This window comes from Tachysurus vachellii, chromosome 7 (genome assembly GCF_030014155.1).
Source record: "Tachysurus vachellii isolate PV-2020 chromosome 7, HZAU_Pvac_v1, whole genome shotgun sequence".
In the NCBI taxonomy this organism is placed as follows: Eukaryota; Metazoa; Chordata; class Actinopteri; order Siluriformes; family Bagridae; genus Tachysurus; species Tachysurus vachellii.
In genome coordinates, this window is record NC_083466.1 from 9,383,470 (window position 1) to 9,410,213 (window position 26,744).

At 40.7% G+C, this 26,744-nt stretch overlaps 1 protein-coding gene across 1 annotated transcript in view; it reads left to right on the forward strand.

The window, feature by feature from the left end:
- The window catches only part of ctnnd2b (catenin (cadherin-associated protein), delta 2b), a 76,432-nt gene that overhangs the window by 21,521 nt on the left and 28,167 nt on the right, over window positions 1–26,744 (forward strand). The window contains exons 3-9 of the mRNA XM_060874094.1: window positions 6,479–6,591; window positions 14,507–14,541; window positions 15,695–15,811; window positions 18,741–18,910; window positions 22,102–22,624; window positions 23,338–23,481; window positions 24,936–25,170. Of these exons, the coding sequence (XP_060730077.1) occupies window positions 6,479–6,591; window positions 14,507–14,541; window positions 15,695–15,811; window positions 18,741–18,910; window positions 22,102–22,624; window positions 23,338–23,481; window positions 24,936–25,170 (1,337 nt within the window). The remainder of the gene's footprint in view (window positions 1–6,478; window positions 6,592–14,506; window positions 14,542–15,694; window positions 15,812–18,740; window positions 18,911–22,101; window positions 22,625–23,337; window positions 23,482–24,935; window positions 25,171–26,744) is intronic.

The following is a 26,744-nucleotide window of genomic DNA, read 5'->3' on the forward strand; positions in this document are numbered from 1 at the left end:
CAAGCTAGGCATCAAGAAGGTTCAGAAATGTGAAACACTCTTGTGGCTATATGGCTTGTACTGCAGTTTTTACCCCTGTAAAAGTGTCAATCAGGAACACTTGGGCAGTGATTTAGTGTCTTTGGTGACAGTTACACAAATATTAACAGCAGGCATTTATCACCTAGAATATGTCCCAGGAAGGCCACCAAAATTGGTAGAGAATTCTGGTGTCTCAGCTAGTGGGTCATCAAAGTGGGATGACTGGCCACTGAGCTATTTGTGGGGCTATGTTGCGAAATTCAAGCCTCAAAGAGTCAAACAGTCATAGTCATAGTTCCTTAGCACTAATTTCAGTTGAGCCATGTTTAGTTATTAAAAATTATTATTTTGTCTAAATTGCAACTAGGGTTTCCTTCTACTGTAGCTTCTTGAGGTGCTTGTCAGTTGACTCGAGCAGAAAATGTCTGAATGTCCTTAAGATGCCATGCCATGGCAGTGTACAATAATGTAATGCCTAGCAATTTCTGTGTTTGCAAACTTTGTAGCATTATTAGAAAAGGCTGTCTACTTGGTACAATGTAGAATACAGGGACTTTACAGTCCTGTGGTAGATCAATGTAATGCAAGTGAACTTGCAATACTCAACCATAGGCATGATGTAAAAAGTAGAGGGAGGGCCAAATCTATGCCCCTTAGCAGCACATGTTAGCCGCAAGTTTCTTTATACAGTAACTAGCAGTATCCTGCAGAACACTTTAAGGGATTAAAACATAGAAGGAGGACCAGTTGTTGTCTTGCTCTATTGGAAGGGAGTTAGTCAGCTAACCAGAGGCCTTTCACGATGAATGTGGTATAAAAATATAGATGGCACTTTAACAGAGGGCAAATCAGCTCAGTTAAAGTATAGAGTAAATAACGTCTGCATAGCGTAGCTGGTTCAAGTTCACCAACATAGTGGTAAAACCATGCAACTCTCCAGAATGAGATAGAAGTGAACTTCCAAAATACTAGAAGTTTTGTAGAAGTAAGCAGCGAGTAGTAAGTACATGAGTAGAGGAGCATTTAAGGAGTGAAAACCAACTCAAGTTGGACAAAATTCAACTTTATCGCATTATCCAAACATCAATTTACTAGCCAGTGATAGCACATCTTAGTAATAGAAGACAGTATAAATTACAAGTTCCCATCTTCACAGAGGATCCAGAGTACCACATTAGATAACAGATGGAAGTAAAGATGTGTGCACAACTTATCTAGGTTATCTAACCTAAATCTTCTAGTGGCCTCCTGGTGTATAGTGGCAACCACAAACCACACTTCTACACAGCTGGCCTACTTTGTATTCATGAAATGAAAATATGTTCATAATAAACACTGCATTTTTAAAACACGGAAATTTCTCATGAGTGTATTTCTTCTTGAGTATATGTATAGAAAACAAAAGGTACAATACACACTCCAACACACAGGGAGACAGAAAGAGATATATAATATGCTTGTTTAATGCTTGTTACAGAAGACAAAATGAAACAATTAAGGTCCAACCTAAAATATCTTTTCTTCTGTCTTGCATGGATGTGTTAAAACACCTATTGTTTATATTTTTCTCTGTAGCTATACCAGTTATTATAGCTAGAATTGGCTGAATGAACTGTTGCCATATGTTAGTACTACATAGAGACAGAAGACTGGGTGCATAGCAGGGTTTGTACTGAAGTGTACTAAAGCTAGCTAGTTAAGACCAAAATATGAAAATGAAGATTTCTAAGATTCCTGTGTACTGTAATGTAATTTTGACAAAGCAGCACAAAACATACACAGATGATAATAATTAAACAGCATTTTATTGATTCATATCCAATGATGAATGCTCATAATAGTCTTGGCTGTGGATTTTGCCTTTGAATTCTGCTTTTCCATGATTTTGCTTTTCTCCAGCTATTGTCCTTGGAGACATCTGAACAGGCACAGATGGCACAGCGAGACGGATGCGGAGTCAAAAGTCCCATCTTTTTTATTATTTTAAAACATATTTGCTTTAGCTATGGCCTTTGACATTTTGTGCAGAAAATATCATTTGTTTGCAGAACACAGAGAACGCAGATTATTATTGTCACCCTGGCTGTCAAGGTAACTGTAGAACGATTTGAGTTCTCTTTGCTTTCCCCAATTTTTGAACAAATTTGGACAGAAAAAGGATAAATAGGCCTGCTATTAAGTATTCAAACACTCTCCAGATAAGCTTAATGAAAACAGTCATCGGACAGTGATTAAAAACGCTGTTTCTTTTTGAGCATAAAGTCAGTAATGCAGAACTAAACATTCTTCTTGTTTTCTGTTGTCAGGTCCGTTGTGATATAAAGGCAAATTTTTCAGGTCTATTTTATTTTCATGTCGTTAATAATAGCTAATAAAAGCCCTGGGCGGATGAGATTACATTGACTGTTTTTCTTTTGTTTTCTCTTCTGTATTCTCTTTGTGTTTTCCTTGCAGTTTTTAGATATCCTATTGCCAGGTTCACAAAAATGAGAAGTGAGCCTCAAGGGTTAGAGTTTCAACTCATCATTTTATTAGCAGGTCAGGAGCAGCGACTGTGCTGGTCTCTACCTCTCCCAGACGTCTCTGGCTTAGCGTGTTTTTTTCCCTTACACCTTAAGGGTCTCATTAGTTTCTTAAGGGTCTTGTTAGTCAGAAAGAACAGTGACAGTAATTGCAATAATTTGTAGACTGGTGACTGGACGTCGCCTGTGGACTTCCTGCACAGAAGGCTATATTTACTCAGCTCCTGCTACTAAGAACCCAGCTTTTGTAGTTCATTGAGGCATAATAGGCACTCAGCATCCTCAGAGAGAGAGAACTATAGAACTACTGCTCTCTCAACCTGGAGGGGGAAAAATCTTAATCTCTCTGCCACTCTGAAGAGCTTTTTAGTTGTTTCTCCTGTACTGGTTGTTCAGACTGAGCCTCAAATGGCGTCAGAAAGGAGGCGGGTGATGTTAGCTCTTGTGGGCGGGGCTTTTGTAAGGCAGCGTTGCATAAATAATGCCGAAGGGGTTCGAAATTGTCTGTTGCCATGGCGACCTTTGTGCCCGAGCGCGCTGCAAGTCCTGTGCGATTCTCTCTCTCTCTCTCTCTCTCTCTCACTCTCTCTACGCTTCGCTCTTGTTAAGTGGATGTTAAAGCAGTGTGCAGAAGAAGAGAGGCATGTCTGTGTACAGATACACGCTGTTTAGTGTTTTCCTGCTTGCAGTTTGTGGAGCTTCTCCGTACGCAGGTAAGCGCTCGTGTTAAGTTCGCGCGTGTGGAGCAACAGGTGCTCGGCGGTACTTAAAGGCGCGCTAAAAGCACGCGCTCGCGCGGTGTTTGTTGATGTTGTTGGCACAATGACTCTGGCATAATGGGATATAATGCATGCTATCTTCTGATGAGATGCACGTTGTGTTCTGATGTACGAGATTTAAAACATTTGTCAGCATCTTGACCGTTTCGTATTGCACTCGCTAGGGGGGGCGGAGGGGGGGTGTATGGGGGTTGCAACTTCCTAAATAACCACAGACTGGGGTGGCTGGAGAAAATCAGGAAAAGGGTCAGATTTAATGTTCCTCATCATAACACCGCCAGTTATACTTTTCATTTTATTACCCTACGAATGGGTTTGTGGTGTAAGTTTGCTCCATCCCAGTTCCGCAGTACTGTGTGTATAGAGCCTCTTGTTCAAGAAGTTGAATGGACATTTCTGTAGCCTTCATCTGGGCTTTTGCCCAGAAGAGCAGGTGATGAATTCTCGAGCACTCTTAAACTGAAGCCTGCCAGAGAGAGAGAGTGGGGGAGAGAGAGAGAGGGAGTGAGAGAGAGAGAGAGAGAGGGAGTGCGAGAGAGAGTGAGGGAGAGAGAGACAGAGAGGGAGAGAGACAGAGAGGGAGTGAGAGAGAGATAGCGAGAGAGAGAGAGAGAGAGAGAGATGAGAAGGAGAGAGAAAGACAGACAGACAGAGAGGGAGAGAGACAGAGCGAGGGTGAGAGAGATAGAGAGGGGGGAGGGGGGGGAGAGAGGGGGAGAGAGACGGAGATGGAGAAAGAGCGAGGGAGAGAGAGAGGGACAGAGAGAGAGAGGGAGAAGGATGGATGGATGGATGGATGGATGGACGACGTTTTCATTACGGTATATTTTATTAAAGTCTGCTCAGATATGCCAAATCTCATTTTGCTTGTATTAAGGAGGTTTTTACTTGCTAAGCAGCGGTTTTCCCTTTTCATCCTTTTCCCTGTTCTTTTCATTTTTTGTGATATATTACAGTGTAATATTTATTATCAGTAATTATTAGTTACATTGTTATTAATCTCTGTTGAAGTCTTTTAAACCAGTGAAGCATTGTTAAGCTAAACAGCAGGGAGGGGGTTGTGACCTTGTGGTGAAATGAACTCATTTTATACCCCTCTTTCTCTACATGCTTCTCCCTCAGGCTTTCTCACTTTGTCTCCCTCACCACCTCTCTCTCTGTCCCCCAACCTCTCTCTCTGTTACCCCACCACCTCTCTCTCTGTCCCCCAACCTCTCTCTCTGTTACCCCACCACCTCTCTCTCTGTCCCCCAACCTCTCTCTCTGTCCCCCAACCTCTCTCTCTGTTACCCCACCACCTCTCTCTCTGTCCCCCAACCTCCCTCTGTCCCCCAACCTCTCTCTCTCTGCCCCACTACCTCTCTCTCTGTCCCCCAGCCTCTCTCTCTGTCCCCCAACCTCTCTCTCTGTTACCCCACCACCTCTCTCTCTGTCCCCCAACCTCTCTCTCTGTCCCCCAACCTCCCTCTGTCCCCCAACCTCTCTCTCTCTCTGCCCCACTACCTCTCTCTCTGTCCCCCCACCTCTCTCTGTCCCCACACCACCTCTCTCTCTGTCCCCACACCACCTCTCTCTCTGTCCCCACACCACCTCTCTCTGTCCCCCAACCTCTTTCTCTGTTCCCACACCACCTCTCTCTCTGTCCCCAATCTCTCTCTCTGTCCCCCAACCTCTCTCTCTGTCCCCAACCTCTGTCTCTGTCCCCACACCACCTCTCTCTGTCCCCAACCTCTCTCTCTGTCCCCAACCTCTCTCTCTGTCCCCACACCACCTCTCTCTCTGTCCCCCGCTCTCTCTCTCTCTCTCTCTCTCTCTCTCTCTCTCTCTCTCTCTCTCTCTCTCTCTCTCTCTCTCTCTCTCTCTCTCTCTCTCTCTCTCTCTCTCTCTCTCTCTCTCTCTCTCTCTCTTTTTCTCTTTTCTCTCACTCTCTCTCTCTCTCTCTCTCTCTCTCTCTCTCTCTCTCTCTCTCTCTCTCTCTCTCTCTTTCTCTCTCTCTCTCCCTCTCCCTCTTTCTCTCTCGCTCTGGCTTTTCACAGTGCTTAGTGGCACCCTGGGATTTCAGTCTCTGATTTGGCATTGACAGCTTTGTCATTAAATGTTATATGGTGCTTATCTAATTAAGACGGGAGAGGGAGAAATGTTGAGTGCAGCCACTGCCCTCTGAGCCTTTTGTGTTTAATTACATAGCAGATCTCTTACATTGCACTCCAAATTGAGTCCAAACAATTCTGCTTTCTTTTCTGTTTTTATATAAAATATTGCGTTTTAATACAAGTGACAACTTTATAATAATGTAGTCCATACACTGTGTAAAATGGCTCAATAAAGAACTTGTCCTTGTCCTGTTTTCTTTTTTGAACAGTGCTGTTTCACATCCCCAGATGGATATAGAAACCCTTAGGAAGCTAAGTGCCCTTCACTATCCCTCTAAAGAACCATTTTTCTAAAAGTGCAAAATTTGCTTGAAATTTTATAAAATCCAAAAATAATACAATGCAACATAATGTACTCAAGTTTTGAAGAAAAGTGTTTGGAAACTGTTAAAGCTTTGGTGTGAATGTTTTTGTTTGAGTTCAAGGTCAGATTTTACTGGACACTTACACAATCCTACATGGTACGACATGCAGTGACATTTTTTATGACTGTTCATTTTATAAAAATATATATATATATATATATACACGATCTGATAGAACAGTGTCAACAAGGGGGACTTAAAAAAATACAAAACAGAATACAATAAAATAGAATGAAATTAGAAGAAGACAGAAAATTCAATAAAATAAACTGGGAATAGTGAAAAATGTAGAGTAGTAAATGTCAAATATAGTGGCATTAGCTATCTGGTGGGAAAATAAATAGACAAAATAAAAATTGCCTCAAAAGTATTGATACAGTTACTTATGAAATATGGTCCATTCCATTTCAGTTCATTTTGCGTGCTTTTTTAGATTTCCTGTTATCCTTGAAAAGTTCAGCATAACCACTAAGTTTGAACACACAACTAGGTCATGCAATGAATGAAGCCACTCAAAAGTCTGCACAAACACGTATACACACACACAAAGCGCAGTTCAAGAATTCACAAAGTGATTATTACATTCGAAGTTAACATGCACAATCTGTGTACATTCTAAATGTTTTTTTGTCTCGCAGGAGCTGCAGTTTGAGAGACTGACCAGAGAGCTCGAAGCCGAGCGACAGATCGTGGCCACCCAGTTGGAGCGATGCAAACTGGGATCTGAGACTGGGAGTGTGAGCAGCATCAGGTGGGTCAACTAGAGTATGCTGAACTTATCCAGTACTTTAACAATTATCTGAGGGCAAAGCTTTCTAAACGGCATCTCCTAGCCTGAGCCACACACTTTAAGGCATTGCATTCTTTTGAGATATTTAATCCCGGGTGATTGAAAACTCAGAGTAAACACAATCCTGGCTTATCTTGACACTGTTCATACTATACCTGGGGTTAACAATTAATCCTGGCTGTTTATAATCTGACGTTTCATACTGTACATAAACCCTAAACCTAAACCCTTCTTATTTGCAGTGCAGTGACAACAACCATGACTGGATAAAAAAACGCACATGGCCGCTTTAAATTGCGGCTTGTCTCAAGCTTTTTGGCTGTTTTAAGCCAGCTGAAACATACAAAGACAAAAGAAGGAAAACACAGAGGAACAAATTCTAAGAATATTTCACAATTTCCTTTTACGCAGGAAGAGACTTGTGTTTACTTGTACAGTAGCAGCATTGTTTATTGCTCCATCCTCATCTCGAAATTACCGGTCGTTTCCTAGAGATATTACTGGTGGCGTTTCATCGCTAACAGCATATTTATCGACAGTGAATAAATACGACACTTACGAACAACAAAGGAGAGTTAAGTGTTTCTTTGGGTGCCTTGTGCTAAGCATCTAGCCGTAACATCCTAACACCGCATTGTATCAGACTGTACATGTTTGAGGTTAGGGCTGCAAAAGTGCTGCTATCACTGATCCAGAGAAGGGTTTTATAAACTGGGTACAATGCAGCGGTTCTACTGTAAAACAATTCTCCATAGGATAAAAACGAAAAGCCCTTTCATGTCTAACAAGCACAAGCAATCCTATCTAAACCCTGCTAATAAAATTGTCAGTGGAGTGTTTTGCTTTGTACTACACAGTAGTAAATAGTGCAAATCAATGTGTGTGTTCTGCGTGACACTGAAAACACTTTTACAAAGAAGGCCTTCAATTCCAAAAAACTAATTAGCAAGTGTTTCCTAGTAATCTCGGCCTCTCTTCGGCAGTGTAGGCACCGAGTTATATTGTTCGTCATTCTTCAAAAAAGATGCTGACAAGATCTTATTCAGCACCCGAACAAGATTTAGTTCTTCAGAGGAAACGGTAATCAGTCTCCTGCAATGCAAGTCACTCATTGTATTTTAGCAGAAGTCACAAGTAATCGACACGATCAGCCGAATGGAATGAAGGAATAGAAGGGAGTCTTTGTGCTTATTTATAAAAGACGAATTTGCTTCACTGTTCAACGCACTTCATTTCTATAAAAGGTGGGCCGTCAAACGTGGTCCGTTTCTTTGGGCTTTGGTTGTACACCTTTATGTGACAGCTGTGAATTTATTGAAGTGCTGTTTCCATTCTAGCTCAAGTTCCCATTTTGAGAAAGCGTGCCTCTGAGCCAAGATTACTCCACAATCACGTCATTTCACTTATCATAAGGATAATGGATGAATCCAAGGATTTATCACCAAGGCCTTGTTTAGAAAGGCTGACAGTTTTTAGGCTTAGTAGAGTCATGTAAGATTGCTCGACGAACAGCTAAAAACAAACAAGTTGGCTTTATGTAAATCTGTTCCTTTCACAGCCACTGATATGGGTTTAAACTCCCATCAGCTTTAACTATAGACATTGTAATGTGTTACACTTTCATGTCCTGCACTCAGAGTCGGCACCATATTTGACCTTCTAAGCTGACATGATGAAATAGCTTTAGTAGATAGCGTACGGTTGCGTGCGTGGAAGTGTCTATTTATAGTCCTGAGTGTCTATTTTCATATACGTTATTAAGCAACATTTTGGAATTTGAAAAAAATTCAATGCTGAACATAGGCACAAATTCAATTGTTTTGAAAAAAAAGTAAGAACATCTGTAGGCTTTATTGCTCTATATTGCTCAGATAAGTACAGAAAAAATTGTCAAATATTCAATTATTTAGGGGAAAAAAAGATAAAAATTACCAGTTTTTGACCAGTAAATCATTATCGGACATCGTGACTCTCAAACGTCCCAAACATCCACTCTTTTGAGCAAGGGCTTTGAATTTTTATTTTATTTATTTTCACTAAATGTTTTCTGTTCAGCTTCATCCTGCCGTGTGGAGCTGTCTGACTAAATAGTGTCTGCCCAGCACAGCGAGGGTGTATTAAGCCAAAGCTGTTAGACTGCTTTGCTGCCAGATAAGTCCAACAGGCTCTTGTGGGCTCGTATATACCGACTGTGTGAAAACACAGCACTCCGAGCTGAGGACGCTGGGGTTGACAGGAACAACATGATTACAGTATACAGTATCTGATGGGGTGTCTGAACGTTCTTTTAATGAATAATGATTCACTGCAAGAAAAAAGCATAAACAACATCTTAGTGAAGTGATATCTTGAATCTGGTCAAAGGTAAAAGTGTTACACAAAACTAAATCTAAGATTATTAAACACTCACTTTACTCTTCTTTTCTTATTCTAAAGGCAAATAAGTGTGCTCCTGTGTAAAAATGAATGCTTAAAGTCTTCTTTTTCTTCTACTGGCTGTCTCTTAGTGTTTATTGCTTCTGTCTCTACATGCGCAACTACATGTGTTAAAAGAGCTCTAGTCTAATGTAAGTATGTACATTAACTAAAAAGAGGTTTCATTTTATCAAATGGTATCATTTGTCTCCATTCCCGCAATTTATCCTAAAGCGTCTTGACACCTTTCCGCTCGGGTGACGCTTTTAATATACAGAAGTGACGAACTGTGAATTTGATGTGCAGGATGTCATCAGAAGGTGACGGGCCAACTATTTTTGTCAGTATAGACAGTTTACGGATTACTCCACAGGATATAAATACGTTTCCGGCTCCTTATCATTTTACACGCAGTCTGTACTGTATAAACAAATGAGTGCTGAGCAGACACGTGGCCTCAGTCATACACAAAGCATGCGGTACTTTTGATCACATTCGTTACTGGGACAAGCCCAGGCTTTTTGCTATTGATCTGAGGATGCGACAGGTTTGAAGGGTGCTACGTTTGAAGTCCAAATGTAGGTGCTGAGAGCAATAAAAGCCTTGAAAATCCTCCCTCGTCTGCCTGCGTACCCCGGGGTGTCTGCATGCTGGATATTAGCCTTATTAAGACTGTCTGCCACTCTGCCTGACTCATACTAAGTGCCTAGCGTACAGTAAGAGGGGAGTCGGAGCATATTGATTTGGCAGCCAATCCGCGTTGTTTAAGAGGAGATGAAAGCCTGGCTCTGCCCAGGCTGAGTGACTTCAGATTAACATGGCTGACTTAAGCCCAGTCTGTCTGCAAGGCAGCACAAACAGACAACAGCATCTTCCAGCATCCCGTCTGCAGAAGCAGCCAGAACCACATAGAGGGTTGAACAGAATGGTTTCTCAGACTGAAAGGTGTGAAAAGCCTTTGGGGAAAATTTAAAGAAGTTCTCTAGCAGCCGGAAAATAATACAATTAGTGAAATGGAATGAAAATGAAGCATAATTAAAAACCATAGTAAATGACACAAGGTCCTAGTTCTTTTCCTTGTTTTTTTTTTTTTTTTTTTTTTTTTGAAACTAAAAAATCTAAACAAAATAGAGGACACAGGTTTTCAATGACCATCCACAAATTTTATGATCCCGAAATTAAAAAAAAAAAAAAAAAAGCCTTCTAACATTAGCCTCTTTTAACAGCTCATTATCACGTCTGAAGCTGAGGCTTCGGTGGCATGTGAGATTTGTCGAGTGTGAGTCGGCAGCACACACAGGGAGGAGTGGGTTGTGTGCTTGTTTGACAGCTTTACAAAGCGGGTCCCTGCCAGCTGGAACATCACTGCAGGGTGATGGCATGTGCCCTGCTTGCCATGCGACAGCCAGCGAGAAGGATTTTGCGGCGTGAGACAGAGCTGCAGCAGAGCGCCACGTTTCGAACGATGCCTGGAGAAGCCGTGAGACAAACCCGCATAGACCAACTGTTCGACCAACTGTTCCTGTCCTGCATATAGGACACAATCACATGGAACTGTTTCCCACCAATAAATGCACAAAATAATTTAAAAATTTTTACGTTTTTTTTTTTATTATCTTATTATAATTTTTTCAGACATTTATTAATTATTAGGAACCACTTCAGGTTGGTCAGTGTCACAGTGGGTCTGAATCCATGGAGCACTGGCAGTGACATTTGAAATAATAATTCCTCTTGAACTCTGTTATTGACATTCTGTAAAAGGGTTTAAATTAAATATAACTACTGTCTGTGCCGAAGAAAATGTTATTGATTCTGTTATTCCATTAGATGCTTTACTTGTGCTCTAATTACAAGAATTTGCACAATTATTCTGTTTTATACTGAAGGGAAAAAAGAGCACTAAAAAGACACAGCTAGTTGACCTGCACAAAACAGGCAGTTGTTAAAAAAAGACGAATTACATAAGTTAAAGCACAATCAAAAGCTAAAAGGATAAAAGGTTTTAAAAGTAGGATGGTGAGGAGTAGAAAAACTCACAAGTTCAGAATTGCACCGCTTTAAATGATTCTTGAGGTCGTCATGGTTCAAATTCAGATGATGCTTAAAGGAATCAAAACTCACTGTAAAATTTGGAGGTGATTCTTTGATGCGTTGGGGATCAGCGTGCGCTCCAGTAACTATTGTAAAGGTTGGCATGATAAATTCCTGAAAACTTTTCAACACATACAGTATATCAAAAGATCACAAGGTCCAACTTGTGTCAACCTTCAACCTTGTCAGACAACGTAAAAACCGATCACTAGTTGCACAACTCCACTTGACTATACAGTATACAATTGTATTAAGGACAATTTTTATGATCAGTCTGTCCGGTGTTACCTAGATGATGATTAAATTTACTTTTGAGGCTCAAGGTTTATTTTTCATATCGTCTCAGGGAGTTTTTCCTTGCCCCAATATGCCAAATGTTTATATTTCTATAAAGCTGCTTCGAGACCATGTCTCTGAAGTAAAAAGGCAACTCAGTGCTGTTCTTCACCCAATATTACTTGTCAGGTTGAAGCTAATTTTGCAACAAGTCCAAAGCAAACTTACTATTGAAGGAGAAGAATTTATGATAAACGTGTATTGGGTTAAAATAAAAAAAAATGACACAATACCTGTGCATTCATTCGTGTATACAATCAGCCAATCATGTGGCAGCAGCACAGTGCAGAACAACAGATACATTTCAAACATCCCAATGGACTCAGTGACTTCGCTCATGACATGAATGTTGAGTTCTTCAAAAGATGCTTATCCTTTAGGTGTTTTACCCAGAGTTTAAACAGAACGATGTGCAAAAACAACAGAAAACACGTTGATACAAGACGACCGCGGAAGCGTAATAATCAATCTTTAAAGCTGTGGTGAGCAGAAAAGCATCTCAGAACACAGAAAGATGAAATGAAGCAGAGACAAGACCTGATCAGCTGAGTGATTTTCCAAAGACTTCCTTTTCCTGTACAACTGATGTGTCATAGCTGATCAGTGAAAGCCGTTGAGTGATTCTCCTTTACCATCACAGCAAAGCAGAAAAAAATGCGGTTGTTTCCATGACTATGAGCCAGGCTTCCCACCTACATCATCACATCATGACTCGACAATCTCTGCTTAATTCAAGATTTAGCTCATTTTCTAACACCCGCTTTCTCTTTTTTGTTCTCTATTAATGTCCTTCTTTGTTCCTCTTATCTTTTCATTGTATCTCAATCATTAAACAAGACTCCACTCCTCACACACAACACTGCACTCTCTGATGTCTTGACATCTTGTTCTCTGTTGTCTTGGTCCTTGAGAATACGTTCACACTGTTGACCCTGCGATTCCCTGTCCAGGAAACCCAAGCCTTGTTCTCGGAATTCAAAATTATTAAATGGATTAAATGCTCGGATTTATCCGTTCTGCTGGCACGCTTTCTGGTAAGCCAGTGTCTGTATTTAGCTCTGTCTCTCATACAGCAACAAAAACTGGAACTCGTGTGTCCTCCTGATCCACTGCTGGCTGATGGGTGGCCTGGCTTTGTTTTTCATGGATGAGCGCTTCTGATCAGCACTCATTAGTGCTATTATAAGAATCCCTTTCACAATGCTGTATTAGACACCAGTGGCTGCTTCAGGGTGGCTCTGAAAACACAGAAGAAACACCAGAAGAAGATTTTACCCCTGTCATATTTTTAAAGACCACCCTCTTCATGCCAATTATATGGCCAGCACATGAGTGCATCCACTATTCATTCTCGTTCAAGTTTTTTTTCTTTCTTTTCTATTAGCACTCGGAGGCAGTTTCTGCAGCTGGTCAGTTTTTTAGATTCCACCTCCATCCATTCTTGGGTCTTTCTCTTTTTGTGCTGTAAGGACCTAGTGACCCCCAGTAGAGCTGGGCTTGACTCTGTCTGACTCTCTCTTACCATTTCTCTCTCTCTCTCTCTCTCTCTCTCTCTCTCTCTCTCTCTCTCTCTCACTCACACTCACACACACACACACACACCCTTTTCAGATGCATAGGAGCTTTTTCTGTGGCCTGTCATAGCATACTCTCCCCTCTTTGAGTCTTTCATTCTTGTGCTTCTCTCCCCCTCTTCCTCCCTCCTTCCTCCCTCTCTTCCTTTCTCTCTCTCTCTCTCTCTCTCTCTAAAGCACCGTGTACGTGTGTCTGTGATTCAGATTTAAACCAGATAATCAATAGCAAACTATAGCCTTCACCATTTAATAATTGAAATTAATAATTGATGTGAAATTATTTTAGATCTGAACAGTTTGAAATCTTTAGTTATTCTGAAAAATAAGAAAGCATTAGAAGTTTTTTTTTTGTTTGTTTTTTGTAAATATTTTCTTATCAGTGTCTATAGGTCCTATTAAGATAAATTGTATGGGAGTGATTGTAAGTATGATTTTTCTAACTATGAGAGCTGTCGACTTCAACCTTTACAGTTGTCAGCATTACTCCTTTAAATCACAGTAGTCTAGCTCAATGCGGCTTTTGTCTTTATGGAAATGCAGGCCATAAATAACAATGATTAACTTCTGACCACATGCTGACCCTCAGCAGGCCGGTGCTCTTAGCTTATCAACAGTTACATTATTGATAATGATGTTAATTATCTGGATAGAAGAAAACAATCTTTTACCAAAAGACTGAATGATTCTCATGTAGACGGCAGTATTTATTGCTGACCCGTTCTCCCAGATGCGATTATTGATTGCTGAAGTAAATTATTATGGTTCATCTATTTGCGTTCAAAACCAGGCAGTTTTGGGCAATTTGTTTTTTAACATCTTTTATTGGCCACCAAAAAAAAATGGCTTTCTCATTAAGCCCAGCGCTTAAGTGTTTAGTGAAATTGCTTGCAGCTCATCTTTCTTCATGCAGCCAGTCCTTGGGAATTGTTCTCCACATAATCGCTGATAAATGGCTGAACTTTGGGGAGGAACACACCACGGACTTATTAACATGTGGCGTTTTGTTTTCTACTGCAAATCAGAACGCTCGCACAATTACAGACAGGCTCGCAGTGTAAATTTTCACACAACACACACGCTGGAAGAAAGTCAATAAAATGTTTTCGAATCTACAGCATGGTAAAAGGACAATGAGCAAGTATTTAACCTCTCAATGGCTCCAGGGTACAAGCGGAGTTCTGTTTACTGTACACCCTTATTCCAGATCGTTGATCAGCAGTATGGTGCTCCTCAACCCTACATTTCCTTCTAATCCATAATCATGATTACTTCTCTTTGGGCTTTCAACATCCTTTATTGATTGTCAAGTGGTTATGGTTCAGGAAGTGTTATGTGTACAAACCCTACATACATAATCACTTTAGTGGAGCATTTTTGTGTAAATTCAAGTTGAAGCATTTTTAACGATGCATATATCATTATACACAGAATTTGACTTGCTGTTTCTCTTTCTGCAGTTCTGCCGATGAGAAGTTTCGCTGGAACAACCAAGGTAGAGTAGAAATGTTCCTTGTTCATTTTAAATAACAAATCAGTCTATCCGACCTTTCATGTTTCTGATCCGCCATAACAGAGTTCTGTGTACCACGAGTAGTCGAAAGTTGCGCCTAACTAGTCATTTGAAACTTACCGAATGCCATGTGCTAGACGAGGAAGCGGTTAGCACACTGCTTGGAGAAGAGTGCTGACAGCTGTCACCATCTGTCAGGGTCACAAGACAGCCAAACCGTACTCATCAAACCAAAATATAGTCCCTTCCCGACGACTTGATTGGATTATGGCAGAAACCTTAGACAAAGACGGCGTCTCCACTTCCCAGCAAAACAAGCACACAGTCGAGATACAGAGCATGCCAAGTGTGTGAATTATTTATGAGAGCGAGTGGGTGGTCAACTCCACACTGTTTTTAACTCTCAGCCAGGTACAGTGAAAGGGGCACATTAATCAGTGCAGTTAATCAGCAAAATAGCATGACTGATGGGAGCTAGTGTTGAGAATGTAATTACTGAAACAGGATCCTGTAATGTCTCTTCCTAGCAGGTATGTAATTGTATCCAGCCAATTTCGAGGAGCTGAAAATTCCAGTAACAAATAACAGACAAAATAGATGTAAAAAAAAACCAAAAACAAAACTGAAACCTCTATGGTTTAAACAAATACGGGTTAAACAAAGCTATATTGATACGATTTTCTCAGACAAATGGTTATAATAAAAATAGAATCGTATAAACAAGGCAGTTTTATATCTATGTAGCCATTAAATCCCCACATCCACACAAAAGTCTGTGACCATAAAGTGTGTGTGGTAATGGTTAAAGAAGATCATCATTTATCCGAGTGATATTGCCCATTTTAATCAGGCAACCAGTATATCATTTGGACCTGAGTTTGTAGATCCGAGAATCAGGAAAAGAAATCGCTTTACTTTTACCTCAGTGTACGTTTGGCCCTAAATTGCTGGCATACATCCTTCTGTAGAAGTCTTGGCTGGATTTCTTCACTCTGTTGCAGTTCTGCAAATGAGAAGTAAAATTGCACGAGAAAGAGTGCCAGGATTTTCATCTGCTTTTGCATTTTGTTGATGTCCAGAGCCAAAACCAGATCCAATGTAATTTCCTTCTCTCGTCCTGTGCCTGTGTGGCTAGACGGACAAAAGGACATAGAGGAAGAGCTCACCACTGGCCTGGAGCTGGTGGACTCCTGCATCAGATCCCTGCAAGAATCTGGCATTCTGGATTCTCAGGAGTTTGCAGCAGGTGAAAGTAAGAACTGTTCCTTTTCTGTGGTGATGTTTACAATGAGGAATTTTTCAGCACTTTGTCTAGGATCCTGTGGAAGCCAAACAAAAAGCAGCAGGAGGTGTTTTCGTCTTTCTCTTAACTTTCTTGGGTGTCAATAGTGAAGGTAGTAATTGAGTGGCAGTAGTGTAGTAGAGACTGAGTGACAGGACAGCACACATAAAGGACAGTAGTGAAGGAGTTTGAGTGGCAATAATGAGGTAGAGGTAAAAGAATAAAAAAGTCACAGATGCCCCTTTTCCACCAGAAAGAACCGGGTGCTGGTTCAGAGCTAGTGCTGTTGCTGGTTCAAAGTTGGTTCCACTGGCGAACCTCGTAAGAACCAGTTTGCCTTTCCATGGGCTAGAGAGCCATCACAGAGCCAAGTGTTATGTAACTGTATACGTGTCATGTTTCCCAGTAACGTTAGCGCAGCAGCGGCAAACAATGGCGGATGTTGCTTTACTGTTAATGCTCATGGCTTTGCTAACCTACATTGGCATCCAAATGCGAATCCAATGTGTACGTGCAGCTCCATGTAATCTGTATAAACGGAAGTTGCAATCGAGAAAGTACATAACATTATTTTATCAGTAACACAGAAAAAATGCTAGCCTTGGCACGTAGCCAAATACTATCATGTGTGCTGATAATGGATCATATTGCGGTAACGTAAAAGTGTATTAAACATTGGTATACTTAAGGTATATTATCAAAGGTGCTAACAGTAGCCCCGCCCATAGCCCCGCCCCACCACTTTTCCTGGTTCAGAGCCGGTGCTTTGGGTGTCAAAAAAGAAAGAACTGGTTCTAAATTTAGAACCAACTGCCTTGGTGGAAAAGGGGCAAGTGGTGCTTGGCTGTACTAAGGTAGGAGTTGAGTGGGTGGCAGTATTGAGGTAGGAGTTGAGTGGGTAATAATACTCAGGTAAGGGTTGAGTGGGTGGCAGTACTGAGGTAGAGGGTGAGTGGCAGTAGTGAGGTAGTAATTCAGTAGGAGTACTGAGGTAGAGGTTGGATGTCAGAAGCGAGGTAATAATCGAGTAGTGAGGTAGAGACTGAATATAAAGCAGGTTCAGAATTTGTATTTATAGATAGTTCCTCACAGAATCACCATTTGGAGTAAGAATCTGACTGATGTGGGTGAGAATTGAATCTGCCAGATGCAGGCACAGATAATGGAGGCTTGCAGGTGTTCGCCACTCAGGGCCTGCTCCCTCTGCGCTTTCTATTCACCTCCTTTCACTGAGAGAATCCTCTGCCCTCTGCTGTATTCAGAGCATGTGGCACAGAGCACTACCTGTTATGACACATTATCAGTGTCAATAGCTGCATGTGTGAATTGCAGCTCTTGACCATAAGTGGGCTATGACATTGCTCTCAGTTTGTGGCTTTTCTTCATGCCTGCAAATTGGGGCACAAATAATATCGCTTCGAAAGTAATCACATGTGCATTCATTGCACTGAAAAGATCAGGCTGATCTCATGTAAAACAGACAGATGCATACAGAGCAGCATAAAGCATAGAAATTTTTTTGGGAAGGTTCAGAAAAGCTTTGAAATGTTACTGCTTGATAAACAAATTATGAGAGAAACTGATTTTGCTAGCATATGTCAAAGAGAAAATATACATTTTCTTTAATTATCATACCTAAATTATCTTTAACATCGTGTATACCTGATCAACACGTTAAATTCTTTTGCATGAGGATATATTTGTTCAGATGGTTTTAAAGTAGTAACCGGACTGAATCTTGACTGGGTTAAATCTGAAAATAGGTCAAGCAGAAGAATGATAAAACCCCAGAGAGAGACACAACTGAGGAAGTCATACTCGGTCACCAACTACCTGAATAAACACAGCTTTTTCTGCTGCCATTCTGTCTGACACAAGGAACTGTGCACAAATGGACTTTAAGAGAGAGAGGCGGCAGCCTAGGATTATACATTTATAAATCCTGAAGCTTACTCCATAAAAGCTCCAGGGAGTGAACTTTAAAGTGTCTGAAGTGGTTTTAATAGTAAAGCAAAGGCATTTTCAAAAAAAAAAAACAAAAAAAAAAAAAAGGCTAGATTTGACCAGCTCTTGATATTTTTGGGTCATATGAAATGACCCAGTTTTCAGTTGTTTATGAAGTGCATTATTAATAGTGTGATTGTTTGGTTCACTGAGATTTTCATTGTAAACCTGAGTTATAACAAACTGGTCTTGACTCTTACAAGACAGAACGCTCTGTCTGCTTTGTCCATAAAGTTATTTTGTACATCCACACCCTTGTAAAACAGACAGCCCTCTGTGGCACTGACTGGCTGACATCGTTTGTGAAGCATGTATTATGATAGAGCAGAAGCTTTTGTGGCAGACCTTGTGCCTCCGGATCAGCGTGAGCTCTCAGAAGCAGCCGAGCAGCTCAGCCTCCTTCTGTGTCTGAGAGGAAGACGCAAACGATTGGCAAACGTGATTTCTGCTCCTGCTGGCCCCATTCTTCATGACATGAGCTCACTGACTCCTCCAGTCCTGATTAATTATACATGCCCACTACATCCATCTCCATTCCTGAACCTGGAGGGGAGAGGGCTAAAAGAGCGAGAGAATGGGAGAGGGAATGCGAGAAGGAGGGGCGGATAATAGTGATGGAGGGTGAGAAGGGAAAACAAGCAAGAAAACATTGTGTTGTTTGAGAGAGGGATGGTGAGAAAGCAGGGAAACGCATGATGAGGATGATGAGGAGGGAGACGGGAAGTCTGTTTGTAGGAGACGGGGAGGAGACAGAAAGAAAAGAAATCTGAGCTGGTATAGCAAGGAGCATTGCATTATACTTACACTGTATAGATACATAATAAAGTACTGAATCTAAAGAACGTAGGAACAATAAAGGATACTTGCTTCATACATGTTTGTCTCCTCCGCACAGGAGCAGGCATCCTGTCCCAGAGTGCTTTACAGCTCAATAATCAAGAGGGCACCTTCCCCTATACTGCTGGTTACCATAGCAGCCAGACCCTGGCCCTGGGAGACCCGGCGACCTCCCAACCCCTAGCACGCGGTGCTCAGGTGGGAGGAGCCGTGCACAGCTACAATCAGGTAGGACTCGGTTACTATTCCCTTTGGAAATCCAATACTACCATGCAAGTGTACTCTCCCATTCATGGGACTCTTTGTTTTGTGCTCTGTTGGGTTGGTTCTGTAGGGTTCCATCCATTCATACGATTTAGCATTCAGCGTCTGAATTCATTTTAATTTTATTCAGCTTACTATTTAATGTCGTCGCACTTTATTATTTATTTTATACTTCTAGTTTTTTAGTTAAAATCAATAGACCTGGCAGTTGATGTTCCTGTACAAAACTATCAATAAATTATCAACATATTACGGTTGATGTTACGATAGCAGATGATCTGTACACGTCCTATAGATATATTGTCCTATATGTTTAGTAATTCATTTATAAACAATCGACTTTATTTGAATAGTCCAGTTAATGTCAGTTTCACGACAGTTTAAGTTCAACTTGTAGAGTTATCCGAATTAAATGTTAGCTGTACTTTTTGTACCGTTACAGATAAAGCAAATTATTACCATCAGTTCTACACTGTCCATTTAATTTACATAGATCAGTTATTCTCACTGGGATTTGGGCCCCAGACATCTGTTACACATAGCTAGTTGGTCCATGGGTTTTCATTTGTTTTTCATTGCTGGAAAGCACAATTTCTAAGTTATTATATTATTTTTGGCCAAATCAGGCCAAAAATAATCTCAACTAGTGAAAGCTTTGGGGAAAAAATACACTATGGCTCCAATAAATAGGCAAAAACCCGATATAAAGCACACATTAAAATAATAACTGTAATTTCTGAGTATTTTTGGATGAAATGTTTATTAAACTAAATTTACGGAGCGAGTGTGTTATTGTAAAACGAGTGCCTGATACAAATCACAGAAAAAGGAAAATGATAAACATAATAGTTTGATCGTAAGATTTATTATTTCATGTGTTGTTATTTACTCAGTGTAATATAATACTGCTGTCAAGTCTATGCTGGCATCTGCTACCAAAGAACATACAAATTATATTTCCCAACATCCTCAACAAACCACATCACATCACTGAAAGCATGAGAATAATAAGAAGCATGTCGTTTCAGAAAGAAGTGGGTTTCCGATCAGACACAACTCCTTTACTCCCACAACTGACTTACTCTCTTTCTACTTTCTTTTCTAGTTCTTCCCCGACACTTGGTCTGCTTTTGAATAGCTGCTCATTCTCATACAAATTTTTAAAATTGCCTTCATGCAGGAATTCATTGTATTTCACATCATTCTCCACACAAGCTGAATGTTAAATATTTTTCAATTTAAATACTTACTAGATACACTACAGAGTATAACATACTAGCATTGGTCACCTTAGATGCTCGAATTGACCATTTTCAGTGTATAAACACGCGCACACACACACACACACACACACACACACACACACACACACACACACACACGACAGATAAAATATAAATCTGGAAATTTTTCCTGGCATGTCTACTACTGTGTGTTTGATTTAGCTCATCTAATTATAAAAGCCTTCATAAGCTGAGTCACAGTCATCAGATCTGCAAAATCACACAGTATCAAATTCCTGTCTTAAACGTATAGCAACACAATGCCTCTGTGTGCATCTATATTAAACAATATTATACATTACACAATATTAGGATATTTTGTTATATAAAACTAATGAGTCCCGTGCATAGTTATGATGGGTCCTCCGACCAATTTTTGTTAGATACTAAATGGTATTAGTATCTCAGTAACTGTGATTAGTATCACAGTTGTTCTGTGGTTACTAAACGGAATAATGATCATTTTCAGAAAAATAAAAATGCAATTTCTGTGTTATAGGCACATAACTTTAGCAGTGCTGAAGTTGATGAAGTTAGGATGATTATGATCTTTAGGATGATTAACCTATAGCTCGTTTAGAGTTTTGTCCCAAATGCCATGCTACAAACTATGCACTATATACAGTACGCTACCATCTACAGTAGTGTATTTACACAAGGGTAGAATCGTCTCAAAAGAACTTCTTTCAAATGACACATCAAATCAAACAACACACACATAGTGTGATGCTGCTGGCTTTAGCAGAATGAAGTGGCTAATTAATGGTGCTTGCAAAGCAACATTCTTGTTATTGTGCCGGCCAAAATTTCGGTGCGTAACTTGTCCCACAGCTTTTGTCCTAGACCCATGAATGACGTGTCAAATCGACCGGCTCATTGAGGAGAGGGGTGCTATGACTTTTATAAGCGATCCAACAAACGATGTTCGCACAGCGGACAAAAAAGCGGGCAAAAAAAATCACATAGAAATGAATGGGAAATTCCGTGAAAATCAAATATTAGCACAACATGGACATGTGACATATCCAAACACTCAGCACAATAAGGGGAACTTGCCACGTGCAAGCACCATTCACATTTTCTTCAGGAAATGTACGTTCTAGTTAAAAATGTTGTTGTCAAATATATTGCACATAAATCATGGGCTAATTTAAAAGACATCATTTTGTAAGACATCTTGTCCACTGGAGTGTCGTCAGACATCTTGAAAATGTTTTCCCGTCCAGCGTTAGCGACTGGTAGCTTCGCTTCTCTTCCACTAGGTAAGCAAAGCTGCGAGTGTTGAGTGCATGAAGTGTCCACGCTCGCTTTTTTTTTATTTTTTTTGGTTGAATAAGTGCATATCATCCAGGTACCTGAAGTGCACTTCTTCTTGGTGGAATTTTCACTGTGAACACACTCCTCACACTATTTATACTACAAAAATAGTGCATAAGTATGTGATTTGGGACGCAACTTCGGGATTATATAATGAAGGGAAAAAAACGCAATGCTTGTTTGGCACTCTGAGCTTCTTGAGCTTGGCTGCCTGTGCTGGGCATTAATTTGAAATGAACAGCCACAGAGCACTTAACAGTTTTATACCTTGGACTTTAGAGCAGCTAAAAGTGCTGAAAAAAGGTGGTAAAGCAAAAGCCTCTTTGAGAGTGGTACAGATTCATGGTGTAATCTACCAAACTTGGTGATCTTTTTTATTTATTAGAAGTGTTGATCATATTAAACGGATGTTGTTGTTTTTTTTTTTGTTTTTTTTAATAAAACATGGAATAAAAAAGATATTCATTTATCATGAAACATGACTCATGGCCATTAGTAGTGCACAGTGATTAAGGACCACCAACGTAACCCTTTTCTTACTGTTCACTCTGCTAGGTGACATCTAGCCGTGCAGCCCAGCTGGTGGGCAATGACCTGGGCGCACATGCCCAGTCCCGAGACTCACTGGCACACAGCCATGGCAGTGCTTTCCACTTGCCTGATACTCAGCCTTCAGTCTATTACTCATGTGCCACCCTGCCAGCTCAACGTGTGAGCTCTCCTCTCTCCATGCAGGCCCTGGGCTCTCCCTCCAAACTCCAAAGGCTTGGCTCAGCCTCGGACATGCCCAGCTACGCCACTCTGCAGCGGGTATCCTCACCCAAGCAGTCGCCCAGTCGCCTGGCCAAATCCTACAGCACCAGCTCGCCCATAAACATGGCGGCCGGAGGGGCAGCATCCGCCTCACCCGGGCAGGGCAACACCACTGGCTCGCCCCCTCTCCACCAGCTCAGCTCAGCTGTCGGCAGCTACGCCACTCTTTCACCTGCCAAACGTTTGCTGCACTCCTCGGACCAGTACAAGATCTCCCATGAGCTCTATGCCAATGCGACACTACAGAGACCTGGCAGTCTTGCAGGTGAACACTATATCACTGACTTACAACTTATACCATACTACAACATACAAACACACACAAGTCTCATGAGTCCCTCAGATGTCCTTATTTTGAGACAACAGTATTTAAAATCATATAGCGTTTGTTGGTAAGGGGTCAAATTCGTAGAAAGTTTCTGAAGAACTGCAGGCAGTTTAAACGCTCAGGACCTACAAGGGACTCATGAAGAACTATCCCAAAACATACAAACATGTCAATGCTCATCCAGGTAACAACACACAGCATTAAGAATCGAGGGCATGTAAACTATTTAACTGGTTCATTTGTGTAAATTCAGTTAATATTTTGTCTTGTGGACACTAAGTAAACATATGTTATGTGAAATAGTTTATTTAAGGCAGAAATAATAAAAACATACAACAATTTATTCGATCCCTCTTATTTCTTTTAAATTATTACCATTTTGCCGATTGAATAAACCTACGACGTCCACATTATATATCAATTTTATGTGCATTATTATGCAATAAGTGCAATATTTACTGTATACATATAGTATATTATACTTATATAGGAGTAAAATATACTCCTTTACATACAGCGTGTCTAGTTTCTGTATCTGCATTTATGCTGCACTGCAAACACAGTGCTTAATCTTAGCTTTCATTTTAGATTATTTCATTGTAGATTATTTTCTTCTTGTTTAACCCCATTTGATGATCATATGATTCCAGGCTCCAGGGGCTCTTACAGCAGTCAGCACAGTCACCTGGGCACCGAGCTGCGCCCCCTGCAGTCTCCTGAGCACCACATTGACCCCATCTACGAGGACAGGGTCTATCAGAAAGCACCGCTGAGGAACTTTACCCAGGGCCAGGGTAAGACAGCACATGACAGTCTTTCACTCGTCACTTGTTTTTGCTTACTTTTATGCTAATGTGATCGTTTTAAGCAGGTCAGAAGAATTTCCCGCTGGGTTTCAGTTTTTCTTTTTAAATCAAAATCCCTTTCACACCACATGTAGTAACAGGTATTGTTTGAAGCTGCCTGAGAATCAACTACAAACTGACTTCATTATTGGAGCGTCAACATATTGTGCAAGATGTTTTCATTCACAGATTAGATTTTTTTTTTTTCCACCTGTAATTATTCAGCAGTATTGTCATTTTGTTTCTAGGCCTATTTCCACTTTGCTGTTGAAGTTCTTTTTCTGTTGGGAATCATATAAAACATGTTTCTAATTAACTTTTTATTGTTTTTTTTTTTATCACTGTTTTGCTTGCTTTTTCATTTTCTGTCTCTCATCCAAGCCTGACACATGTAAGGTACAACATAACAAAGCCGAATGCACCGCATGCTGCTTCACGCAGAGTGTTTAAGCTGTAACAATACAGCATAGTGTATCGCTTGATATGAGGCTCTCACTGGGATACATTCACCAGGCTGCTTATAATACATGAGGTGTAACTAAACTTTAAACCTAATCAAGCCTTTACATTTTCCTCTAAAAACAATGCTTCCACATCATGTCAGAATCCTGAAGGTTCAATCAGGTTTTTTAAAAAAAAAAAAAAAAAAAAACGCTTCTCCTAAGCAGGCTGATATGCTGAGCTAATATGCTAGCAGGCTGAGCTAATATGCTAGCATAACAGTTTGCTCCAAAACCAGTTAAATCAAGTTAAAAAAATAACTTCAGTGATAAGAAGCCGCAAATACCAGTGAAAAATTGTACACTGGTGGAGAACACAAGATTCAGAAATCTCCATTTGACCTTCGGAGTACAACTAGCTAACAGCAGAACAGGAAAAGCTTCAAGACATGCCCTATTATTGGTAGATTTTGCAAGAACTTGCCAACTCCTGCCAATCTCTTGGCCAGAGAGCTCATGGTTAATTAGCCGTGTCTATTGTGGTGTTCTGGTGCACAGTTCTTCTGCTGCTAAGAGTCCGAACGGATCTTCCTTCTGTTATACGGTTCGCAGCACACGATAAATAAAAAAACTGAGCAACCTCTACACAAACACCGTGTCATTAAGTTTACATTACTGTAGTTTTATGGTTTAATCAATTGGTAATGGATATCTAAGTCACGTGTTCAAGCGGTGCTTACTTTTGTATTGTTGTGTAGAGACCCCACTATTAATCTGAGTTGTGCGCATGGATATAAAACCCTACGTAGTGTGTAATGACACTGGAGATACAGAATGAGATGTGTAGATGTACAGCTTCTTATATATTTGCCTTTATAATTTAAACATTGACTGATAAAATTCGCTTACTTATTTTCCCTGAGCCTTGAACCCTATATATTGCACCTATTCTTTTGCTCGCAGCTCCATCCTCTCCTGGCGTCGAGCCCATCCCCCTGCAGCGCACAGGCAGCCAGAATGCCACAGGCACCTTTCCTCGCTCCAATTATGCTGCCGCACCAGACTACGCCAACCCATATCGCACTCTGCAGTTCTGCCCGTCAACCGACTCACCCTACAGCAAATCAGGCCCTGCACTGCCACCCGAGGCCACGCTGGTCAGGTCACCTTCTGTGGACAGCATCCAAAAGGACCCCAGGTGAGCAGAAGCCTCCAATTCACATTCAGCCATTGACTGCAGTGAGATCAACAGGTTTTAGTAATATTGTCACAAACACACACACCTACACACAATGTTAATGAAATGCTGAACAGCACGAGTTAGAGCACTTATCAATTCACTTTCCAACTGCCTCGAGGTCACCCTATCATCAAATATCATAAATGCACGATGCTTTGGTGGTCAGCATGATAGAGATGAAGGTCAGTTAGTTGTAAAGATGATTGTTTCTGTCATCTTAATTGCTATGATGTTCGTTATTGGATTGTAAGAGTTACAAGGCCACTGATACCTGATACACCTAAGCATTATATCATGTGGGTGCAACCTATAGCAGGGCTGTGGGGCTCCTTTCTGTTGTTTTGGCTTGACCTCGTTTGTTTTGTTGATTTCTTGTCATCTCTTTTGTTTTTCCCTTCATGTTTGCGTTCTTCTCTCGTGTGTGCACACTGCCAGTGCCGCGGAACCCGTACGGCGTGTGACGCGTTGCATTTATTGACCGCAGCCGAAGCCACAGCACCCTGACACGTACATATAATTCTATACGTTTGAGAAGCGTTATCAAGTAAAGACTTATATTTGGAAAACTCTGTCCATAGATTACATTGGGTGCATATATGTGAATAAGTAGGAAAGGTAGATGCCGCATTATCACCTCGTTCATTCTTTAACACGTCCGCTGCCTAACAAAAGGCGACAACTGAACTGAATCAGTTCAATCCGATGAAGAGAAATTAGCAAAAAATCATACATTTCACATGCTTGAGGCTGGTAGTGTAAATGTAAATATATCAGCACTGCCATCAATATGAGTCTTAACTGCTGGAATCTTTGGTAGAGAGATGTAGCTAATGCAAATTTAATCATAAACTAAAACATCCCAGTTGTAATGAAGTTTTTTAAATCTAGCACATAATTATTAAAATAGCTACACTGACAATAACTGTAATGGTACTGTAATGGTTTTGGTAGAGTGGAGAAACTGTACTGCAAAATTGACATTAAGGCAGTTGCTAATGACTTCTTCGTGTTCATCACAAACACACTTCACCAGCAGCAACATAAGATTAATTAAAGATTTAATCTGTTCTTTCAAATAAAGAGGGCGTCGTCCTGCGTTTTACAATCTTATAGCACTCACCTCATCCCAGTCAAAAGAACGCTGGTGAAAAAGGAGTACAAATAAGAAAAAGTACAGATTCTTGCTTGAATAATTTGTGCGTTTAGGGGCTCTGCAGTGCTTATGTGCTGTACATGTATATTTGCTGTTGTTTACTGATGCTTGGAAACTACTACAGCACATCAGTACCACAGAGGAAAAAGGTCTAGAGTACACAAAACTTCTTATAGCTTTCATTGCAAATTAAATAAGCTCTTCTTCTCCTCAGTAATAGTCCAACTGCGATCTTATTCAATTTTTTTTTTTCAAAGTTATTCTCAGGCAAACGCCTTGCTCACCACTCATCTAGGCCAACAAACAAAACAAACAAATTGCTTAGCGCTGTTTATGATTCTTGCATCCAAATGCTCGGTGCGTTTGGAGTAATTTTGGA